A 10,963-nucleotide genomic window follows, 5' to 3' on the forward strand; every position below is an offset into this window, starting at 1 on the left:
CTTTTGTTCTTCAGTCTAGTTGTGGAGGACATCGCTTCACTGGCCCATGTTGGTATTGTAATCATTGAGCTCTTCCTGGCTGAGGCAGATCGGTCGCCAGCCATTGGATGGCTGCTCATGGCGGTTCCTGGCAGCAGCTCACGCCGCCGGCCACTCATGCTGGCTGACAGCCAACTCACTATAGCTTACGGCAGCCCACTGCAGCAGGGGCTGCAGTCTATGCTGTCAATGGCGACTCATGGCAGCCCAGCTCCAGGTCGAGCTCTTGTTCAGCATCTTAGCTGTAGACGGCAGCATCACTAGCCCATGTGGGATCCAAACTGGTGGCCCTGCTGCTCAGAGCTGACACTCCCAAGCCAACTCTTAACCAACGAGCCACTCAGCCAGCCCATGAAAATTTCTTTATTTCAATTTGTTTTTGAAGTACAGTTTTCTCAATGTAGAATTCTTGGTTAACAATTATTTTTTTTCTTTCATCACTTTGAATATGTCATTTCAATGTCTTCTGGTCTCCATTGTTTCTGATGAGAAGTCAGTCATTGATATAATTGTTCCCCTGTATGTAAAGTACCCTTTTAATCTTGCTGCTTTCAAGATTTTCTTTTTATCTTTGACTTTGAGAAACTTGACTATGATATGCTTAGATGTGGTTTTCTTTGTGTTTATATTACTTGGGATTTGCCGAGCTTCTTGGATCTGTAAATTAATGTTTTTCACAAAATTTGGGGAGCTTATGGTCATTATTTCTTTAAGTATTTTTTTTCTGCCCCTTTCTCTCACTCATCTTCTAGAACTCCAATACACATATGTTAGACCTTTGATATTGTCTAACAGGTCTCTAAGGTTTTGCTTCTTTTATTTCAATCTTTTCTTTGTTTTCTGATTGTATAATTTCTAGTGCTTAACTTCACATTCACTGATTCATTCTTCTACTGTTTCAGATTTTCTCTTGAACCCCTCTAATGCATTTTTTTTTAAGATTTTTATTGGGGATTTGGGGGGATGGGAACAGCGGTGGGGAATTGGGGGAAGGGGAACAGACAAGTTGCTGTCCTTTTGTTCTTCAGTCTAGTTGTGGAAGACATTGCTTCACTGGCCCAAGTTGGCACCATCATTGCACTCTTCCCGGGTGAGGCAGATCAGTCGCCGGCTTCTGGACGGCCGCTCACTGTGGCTGCTGGCCGCTCACGCTGGCTGCTGGCTACACACGGTAGCCCATGGCAACCCACTGCCACAGGGGCTGCAGCCTACACCGTCGCCAGCGACTTAAGGCAGCCCAGCTCCAGGTTGAGCTGTTATTCAGTATCTTAGCTGTGGAGGGCAGTGTCACTGGCCCTCATATGTGGGATCCAAACCGGGGCCCTCTGGTGTCCCAAGCCAGTTCTTAACCATCGTGCCACTCGGCCGGCCCACTTTTTTTTTTTTTTAATTTCAATTGTGCTCTTCAGCTGTTGAATTTTCACTTGGTTTTATAGTTTCCATTTCTTGGTCGAGATTCCCTATGTGTTTACTCAATAATATCATTATTCCTTTGAACATATTTATAATAGTTGCTTTGAAGTCATTGTCTATCAAATCCAACATGCAGGACCTCACAGAATCCATTTCTATTAAATGTTTGTTTTTTTTCTGAATGGATCATACTTTTCAGTTTCTTTATCTGGTAACTTTTTGGTTAAAAATGTACATTGTAGATTATCTCTCTGCAACTCTGAAATCTGTTTTTTCCTTCTGAGGATTATTGGTTTTCTTTTGTTCTAGTAGGCAGTTTGCTTGTCTGACCCAAATTGCAAAACCTGTCTTCCCCATAGTATGCACTGCATGATGTTTATCTACACAGGGTTTTTTTCGCTGTTGACTAATGCTGCTTTAGCACGCACCCCAGGGATCATACCAGCCTATGTAGTTTAGTGGTCAGCCAAGGATTTGGAGAATTTATGTTCAGATTGAGGGCTTACTTGCTTAGTGGTTCCCTTGTTTTATGGGCCTCCTATAGATTTCTAGTTGTTTTTCTAGTCCCATGTTTGGCCTCTGACACCTCAAGCCAATAAGGCTTTTGCTGTCAGAAGCTCGAGCTCTATTGCAGTTTGGGGAAAGCATTCAGTCAAAGGCACAAGAAATTTCCACGTCTCACCAAGAGCAGTTCTGTTTTATAAGGATCAATACCCCACCCTAGTTTCTGCTTGCCTTTTTAGCTGGGCTTCCTAGAGTCTCCCATACACTTGCATAGTTTAACACTTATTTAGCTAGGAATTTGGGCAGAGTGCATACTCCAGATCTCAGGTCTAATGTGACTTTCTTGCTTCTATAATTTCCCCTTTAAATTTCCAGCTTCCCTGTTTCTTTGAACTCATCTCCCTGGTGCTCATAAGGCTATAATTTTCCCAGGAGCTGGGGAAGTTGGGAAGTGCCCTCAGGCAAGAAGGCCACAAACTCCCAGTTCTTACCTCTTTCATCTTTCAAATGTAAACATTCAATTTCTACCTACCTTTGATTATTTGCCAGTGTCTACAGATGGTTGTTTATAATATTTTTGTTCTGTTCTACTCATTGTTTTCTTTGGAAGGAGTTGTGCAACCTCTTTACACTACCATAATTGATATTTGGGAAACAAATGTACCCATTAGAAAAAAAAAAACTAATGTACCGTATTATCCTTACCTTCAAACATTGTTTTTAGAGTAATACTTCTTTCCCCTCCTTTTTCCTTCCTGTCTCCTTTCTCCACTAAACTGTCAGCCAGAATAAATTCAGAATACTGACTGCAGGAATCCCCCCAGTGCAGAATACAATTTGTTTCAAATCTGCTTCTTCCCAAGATCATTTCTGTCCTACCTCAATTTTTACCTTCATAGCCCCACCTCCTGCCTGAGCAAAAGACATTTTAAAGATTTTTTGTGAATTCTTCGCTTCTCCCATTCTCAAATTGTATTTTTCTGGATTATAGTTATTTTTTATATAAGAAATTTGGAATTAGGAGATGATTTTATTTTCAAATTAGATTGAGAGAAATAAATGTGTGTAGTTTTCCCCAACATTTTTCTATATATAATTTCATTGGAACTTTGAATTCATTGCCCTCATTTTTTTCCCCAAAGATTTTCACCAAATAGAAAGCAGCAAAGTAGTAAAATGAACCCCTGTTTAGCTCTTTCAGTTTGGCTTCTCCACATATTTACTTTTTATCCAGAGATAATTTGTTAGTTTTAAAAAACAATCTTTTTAAATGCTTTTATTGTTTGGCAGTCACTAGGACATTGGAGAAATGTATGGGACTTATGCTCATAACATTGATTTTCTGTTATCAGGGAAAAAGGAGAAGCCAAAGAAGTTCACCAAACAACCAAAAAAGCAGATGTCTTCACCCTGTGGTCATAAGAAAGAAAAGGCATTGGAGAAGGTAACTCTAAATTATCTATTATTATTCTATATTGAGAAATAAACAAGCAAGTATAGCCAAGAACAATCTGAAAAAAGAGTAATGAATATCGCAGTGGAGTACTAGCAAAATGAATGAAGAAGCTCTATAAAGATGGATTTTAAAGATCTCTAAGATAAATCAACTGGTGAAAAATGGAAAATGCAGAACAGTATATATATAGTGGCTTATTATGCTACCATTTGTGTAGAGTGGAATATATATGAATTTCTTTGTATATACATGGGAAACTACACAGGGAAGTGATAAGACTAGTTGCCTTGAAGGAAGAGAACTGAATTTATCGGGACAGAGGCTTTTTACTATATGTTCTGTTTGTACCTTTTGAATTTTGAACCAACATTACCTATTCAAAAAATAAGACATGTAAATAAACTATAAAATAAGCAAATAGACTTTTGAATAAGATAGACTTTTAAATTTTTAAATAAATTATATTTTATGATCTTTAAAATAATTGCTATTTCCCTATGACTTCAAAAGAAGGGGTAAAAAGCCAGGTAGGAATAAGAGGACAGTAATAACAGTTGGCTAAAAGAGAAACCATGGATTCCAAAAAATGTATGAAAGGCTGGAGTTGAGACAAGTTCTACGCAATTACATTGGATGCATTGTACATTCATCTTCATGTTGTGTTACACACACAAATGGGTGAATTCTAAAAGAATGCATAAGCTGGAATTTCCAGATCAGACAAGTAAAGCTGGGTTCAAGTTCTAGGTCTGTTTCTCTTTTAACAAGTTTCTTAACTTCTCAGGACCTGTTTTATTATAGAGTTAACAATAGCACCTGTCTCACATGGTTGTTTCAAGACTTAAATGAAATAATACTTGTTAAGCTCTTGGTACAGTACCTTACACTCAATAAATATAAACTCTTTTATTATTAACTATAACACTTAGCAGTAAATATGTTCTAACTGGACCTTAATGTTGTCTACTTTTTTTTAGTCAACTTCTAGAGATGTGTCTCCTTTCATGTGAGTATTGCTTCTGAGTCCAATCAGATATCCACTCGTAAAGCATCAATGCTGATTTTTGTTTAATTTTTTTAATAGTGTGAGTATGCAGAAGAATAAGTGGGATAGCACAAGATCCTTGAGATTCAACCAGGATGCACAAAGAGAAGACGGTAAGTTTTGTTATTTGGGTACAAATTAGATATAAATAACAATGATAGGAACCTTTTTTAAGTACATTGAAGTCTTTAAAAGTTCCAAGTGGAATAAGGCCCAGAATTAGCACATTCCCTTCCTTAGGCATCAACCAATTTCATTACTAGGCAATCCCAGTAGATATTGTATTGTTTTATGCATCTATGCTTTTGAGGTCTTTCAGACTGACTTTTGCCCACTACTATCACTCTGAAGATGACAGAATATGTTTACACTGATTTACAGTAATCTTAAACACAGCACGCGTATCCATGTATGAGCCATTTCGCCACTTGCTGCCTAAAATTCTTCAAAGATAAATAGATGTATGTGTCTGTAAAGTAATACCAAATGATAGGTTCATAAACTCTTGATGATTGCAATCACTTTTAAGAAATAAAAGTTATAACTCATCCTCATAAAAAGTAAGGTTTATTGGGCTGGCCAAGTGGCTCAGTTGGTTAAGAGCTCAGCTCGCTGAAGAGTGCAAGCTCTGAGCAACAGCAGTTCAATGCCCAGCCCAAGCTGAGCTGCCGCTGAGCTGCCAACAGGTGGCAGGATGGCTCAGCTAAAAAAGAGAGAGAGAGAGAGAGAGAGAGAGAGAGAGAGAGGGAAAATGAGATTTATTATTTTTTATCTTCAGATCAGCGGCGGATGTCTGAAATTACAGGGCACCTAATAAAGATGAGATTGGGTGATTTGGACCGACTGAAGTCAAAGGAAGCAAAAGAAGTAAGAATTAAGTATTAGTGTACTGTGCTTGCTTAGATATGTCTTCTTTATTTTCATCACAAAGAGTATAAAGATGTTTTAAGCAATTTTAAAAGAATGAATTTTTATATATATTTTTATATTCTTTGTCAGTTAACCAGTTCATTCATATAAAAGTTTTCAAGCACCTCTTATTATCCATAGTCCAGAGGTCCTCTATAACCCACATAATAAAGTCATTGTTCCTGAAAGTATAATGTCATACCAAGAGTAGATTAACTGTGCAGCTGACCAAATGCTGACTATTCAGAGGGTGATCAACCCTGTGTGCAATGCTTAAATGTTATCTCTAAAATTAATGTTATCTTGCTGAAATGATGACTAGAAATGCCAATAGAAATACCTATATCCTTACTAGAATTACATACTAGTCATAATATGTATTATCATTAGTGTTGGTATTATGTAATTATAATAACTCTTGCCCTTAATAATAACTCTTTCATTTAAAAATTAACTTCCCGGGGCCGGCCGAATGGCTCAGTTGGTTAAGAGCTCGCTCAAGAGCTTGAGCTCTGAGCAACAGCGGTTCGAGGCCAGCCCGAGCTGAGCAGCCGCTAAGCTGCCAATAGGTAGCAGGATGGCTCAGCTAAAAATAAATAAATAAATAAATAAATAAATAAATAAATAAAAATTAACTTCCCTATAAAACTTCTAAAAGAAAGCATAGGAAATAATCTTTGTGACCTTAAGTTAGGCAAATATTTCTTAGCTACAGCCCCAAAAGCATGGTCCCTAAGAAAAAAAATGACAAATTGGACTTCATCAAAATTTAAAAGTTGTTCTTTTTAAAAGACACTATTAAGAGAATGAAAATACAAACCATAAAGCTAGGAGAAAATATGTGTAAAACACTTATCTGATAAAGGATTTGTATCCAGAATATATCAAGATTCTCAAAACTTAATAATAAAATAAACAGCCCAGTAAAAAGAAGTGAGCAAAAGATTAACAATACGCTTCTTGAAAGAAGGGTATAGGTGGCAAATAAGCACACAAAAAAGATGCAACATCATTAGTCATCAGGGAAATGTAAATGAAAACCTCAATGATATATCACTATACACCAACTAGAATATCTAAAAGAATTTTTAAAACATGCTGACAAGGATGTGGAGCAAAGGGACCTCTCATATAAAGCAAGTAGGGATGCAAAAGGAACAGCCACTTGGGAAAACAGTTTGGCGGTTTCTTATAACATTAAACATTTACTCACCATACAGATCAATTGACACATGTATATAGTGGCTTTATTCAGAATCACCAAAAACTAAAAACAACCCAAATGTCCTTCACCTGGTAAATGATTAAAACTGTGGTATATATAAAAAAGAATGAACTACTGATATATGCAACAACATAAATGAATTTCTTATATGTTATACTAAGTGAAAGAAGCCAGATTCAAAAAGCTACAGACTGGGCCGGCCGAATGGCGCGTTGGTTAAGAGTTGGCTTGGGATGCCGTTCTGAGCAGCATGGCCCCGGTTCGGACCCCACATTAGGGCCAGTGACGCTGCGCCCTCTACAGTTAAGATGGTGAACAATAGCTCGACCTGGAGCTGGGCTGCCATGAGTCGCTGAAGATGGCGGAGGCTGCAGTAGAGCTGCAGTGGGCTCTGGTAAGCTACCATGAGCGACTGATTTGCCTCACACGGGAAGAGCGCAAAGATAATACCAACATGGCCAGTGAGGCGACGTCCTCCACAACTAGATTGAAGAACAAAAGGACAGCAACTTGTCTGTTCCCCTTCCCCAATTCCCCAATGCTGTTCTCCTCCCCCAATTCCCCAATAAAAAGTCTTTAAAAAAAAAAAAAAGCCTCCTCAGAACCCTCACCCCAAGACTGCACTGGAGGGTTCATGTGAGGCCTTTAAAAAAAAAAAAAAGCTACAGACTGTATGATTCTATTTATATAATGTTCTGGAAAATGCAAAACTGTAGGGACATAAAATAATAAAATAGATCAATGGTTGCCAAATATTGGTAGTGTCAAATCGGTTGACTTAAAACACACAAGGAGATTTTCTTGGGGTAATGGAACTATTCTATGTCTCCATTGTAACAGTGGTTACTCAACTGTATGCATTTGTCAAAACTCAGAAATATTTACTGAAAACAGTGAATTTTAATGTATGTAAAATTATACATGTAAATTATAAGTCAATTGCCTGAATTTTAAAAATCCAAATAAAATTACTTCAAAGTTAAAAAGTAATGCCATTTTGAGGGAGGGGAGTTATCACTTTGTGAGGGATGAAATGTCTAACTATTACATTGTTTTGTACACCTGAAACTAATAATAAAAATAAATAAATAAATAAAAACAGGTTAATTAAAAAAAAAAGTAATGCCGTTTTAATAAAGCACAACTTCTCTTGATTCTGGAAAGATAATTGAATTTTACTCCTTTACTCTGCAGTTTGCAGGAGGTATTTATTCCAGGCTCGAAGCACAAATCAAGGCCTCAGTGCCAGTCAGTGCACGGCAAGGCAGCTCAGAGAAAAACACAAGGTAAATCAGTATAAACAAATTCAGAATGCTGTTGACTTTAAAGTGATTTTTTTTTTAATCATATGACAGTAGAAGCAAATAATTTGAGTTTGGTTTTGTTTTATTTCAAGGATTAGATCAAGACTTCAGTAAGAACCAGATTTTAACTTAAAAGTTAAGACTTGAAAAGGTCATAAACACAAAATTTAATAAAAGTATAAATTTTTAAAAAGTTTTTTGTTTATTGATTCAGCTCTGTTCTGACCCAACTGCTGATTAAAAGGTAAGCGATAGTGCTACTGTGAATTAACAGAATTTTTATACTGTTTATATATGATTTATACTTTATATAAATCATTGAAGTCTATTTTGTTCCTTGTTTTATTTCTCTTAATACAATCTAACTTGTGGGTCCTGTGTCATTTTATGTCACAAATTTTCTTTTAAAGATTAAGTTGCTGAGATATCATCATTAATACTACAGATCCAAATACCTTATCTATAATTCTGAAATCCAGAAAACTCAGAAATCCACAAGACTTTTTTTATACATCTGTGTCAGTTCAAACCTTAACTGTTACTATGATGCTATTTATAGTTTTTATCCTGCTTAATGTAAACATTCATTTGTTTCGCTAAAGAAACATTAATGTGTTTGATTATGGGGCACTGATCCAGATCCATAATATATGATATATGTACCATATTATCTACCTCAAATCAAAAAATACCTGAATTCCAAAATACATCTTACTCCAAGTATTTTTAAAAATGGATTATGGAGCTACATGAAGTTCATTAAACTTTGATTCTGTCAAGCAAGAATAACCTATCGCTCAAGAGTGCGAGCTCTGAGCAACAGAGGTTCGATTCCCAGCCCGAGCTGAGCTGCCGCTTAGCTGCCAACAGGTGGCAGGATGACTCAGCTAAAAAAAACAAAACCAAAAAAAAGATAACAAGCATAATCTAAAGCAGCAGCAACTTCCTATCATTTTAGCAGCACCTCTGACCTTGTTTTCTGTTTAAAAAATCTAGGTCTAAAAGCCGTTTGGGCCCAGGGCGTCCTGCATAAAGCACCTTCGCATATAACTAAAAAGACAGAAGACACACCTCCGGACATCAGAAATTGCTCACTTCTTGAAGATCTTCAGAACGATGACTTCTAAATGTTTTAAGTTCTTTATTAATTATTATTGCAAGCCACATAAATTATAATACTAAGGGAAGTGCATAGTTAGGCCTATGAAATCTAATTGTAAATATAAAATTTCTGAAATCTAATTTTCCTTTAGTGTGATGCTAGGCTATGTAGAAAATTAGTATTTACACATTGGCATTAGTAAGACTCCTAATATTTGTTATCCTTAACTTATTTATTTGAAAGAGAAGAGGCCTAAACTCTCAAGTAGCTAGGAATTTTAAGACCTTAAAAAACTAGGGGAACATCTAGTAGTGGTACCATGCATGTGCACTGATTGTAGTATGTCTTTTGGGCTATAAACCTTGGGACAGCCTTCAGAACCACAATTTGTGTGCTGAAATTCCCAGTGATGCTAATTTTAAGTTTGCATGAATATTAAGAAGTGACAGATCTCAAGACTGCATTAAATAAAGTTTCATGGTGAGGTATTTCCTGTGTTGGGGAGAAGGGTTAATTTTATTCAGTGTTATTCCGTGGGGAGCACAATGTTAATCCAGCTTATTTTTCTTTTGATTTTTAATGTTTATCTTTTAGTCATCTGAGCTGAAATTCCTGATTATTACCTCTTACCTCTGTGAAGCTAGTGCCATTCTGAATTTGTTAAAATAACCTTTGATAATTATGATAGTAAGTCATTTCAGTTGTATGAGACATCCACTGTATGGTTCTCAGGGCTCTAAAACCCACCTATATTTCTATAGCCATTCAAACAGCCCTTTAAAACAGTTATAATTAGTTATTACTTTAGAGATATCTAGGAGGTAAGATTAAATACATTAGATGGATGAAAAATTGCATATATTCAAGCAAAATCAAAATAAAATTCTAGTCTATAAATCATGTTTTAATTTTTCTAACCAAGCAGAAAGCGTGCTCAGGGAAAATTTGTTCCAAACCATAAGCATATAAAAAATTATGTGTTTGGAAATTATTTATATATAGGTCTCTGAAAACTTTAAGATGCACTGTTTCTAATTTTAGTCTTTATTTGCCTTATAATTGAAATTTCTTCAAATTATTTAGGGAACAGACTTTGATAATATGTGACAGAACAGCAATTTATATCGAAATTTTGAAGTGTTAACACTCAGTATACATGTACAGAAATCATTATTTTTAGTGAATGTTTTAGTTGATAAATTAAGCTAGTTGTTATTTGATGTTACATGTTTGGCTTAGCCAAGGTTTTGAACTTCTGTTTGGAAACTTTGTTGCAGTTTATATATTTTTCAATTGATATTTTTGAAATAGATTATAAAATTTTTATTTTCAAAATGAAATGTTTTATAGTAAATACCAGGGTCTTGTTTAGTTGACTATATTCTCTGATTAAAAGGAAGTAGGTTTGTACGTGTTATGTATAGTGCTGTGATGGTCACTACCAGAAGATTTTTAACTGATGGTAACAAGGCAAATTGCTTCTCCCCTGGGGGGACTGTACCACTGAATTGATTTTTGCAAACCAGAATTTGTCAGAATTTGATTCTCTTCAGAATGTGCTTTTTATTTTGTTAATGTCTGTAGTAATAACACAGGTACTACAAACTTAATCACACTCTGAATAGCATTTCTTTTGCCAAATACTCTGAGGTTTTACCTTACATTATTAATTAATTCTGAATTCACATTTATTCAATTGAAATAAACGTTAATGACAAAGTAGCTTGAAAAGTCCCTTGATCTGAATCATTCCATCTTTTCAGAAAGGTCAGGATGGGCTCTAGATCACTGTTTTTAAGGACAAGGTAAATTTTGTAAATGTAAAGATTGTTTTTAAAAATGAGATTATCCTGGTAAAGATTGAGTAAAATATTTAAGGGATAAAATACTGCAAAAAAGATTATCTGGGGCAGCCTCAGGTAGTTAGAGTGCAGGCTCATAGCACCTGGGTTGCTGGTTCGATTCC

General features: G+C 35.9%; 1 protein-coding gene across 4 annotated transcripts in view; it reads left to right on the plus strand.

The window, feature by feature from the left end:
* Nucleotides 1-10,720, plus strand: part of SANBR (SANT and BTB domain regulator of CSR) — a 63,246-nt gene extending 52,526 nt beyond the window's left edge. For 2 of the 4 annotated variants that reach the window (XM_019632347.1, XM_019632209.1), the window contains exons 16-22: nt 3,309-3,400; nt 4,390-4,418; nt 4,497-4,570; nt 5,236-5,324; nt 7,786-7,877; nt 8,110-8,139; nt 8,892-10,720. In XM_019632347.1, coding sequence (XP_019487892.1) covers nt 3,309-3,400; nt 4,390-4,418; nt 4,497-4,570; nt 5,236-5,324; nt 7,786-7,877; nt 8,110-8,139; nt 8,892-8,928 — 443 coding nt within the window. In that variant the 3' untranslated portion in view covers nt 8,929-10,720. Of the gene's footprint in view, nt 1-3,308; nt 3,401-4,389; nt 4,419-4,496; nt 4,571-5,235; nt 5,325-7,785; nt 7,878-8,109; nt 8,140-8,891 lie in introns of those variants that run through there. The other 2 variants (XM_019632281.1, XR_002122739.1) reach the window with 2 other exon arrangements.
* Nucleotides 10,721-10,963: the final 243 nt, after the last annotated feature.

This window comes from Hipposideros armiger, unplaced genomic scaffold, assembly GCF_001890085.2.
Source record: "Hipposideros armiger isolate ML-2016 unplaced genomic scaffold, ASM189008v1 scaffold_2, whole genome shotgun sequence".
Classification (NCBI taxonomy): Eukaryota; Metazoa; Chordata; class Mammalia; order Chiroptera; family Hipposideridae; genus Hipposideros; species Hipposideros armiger.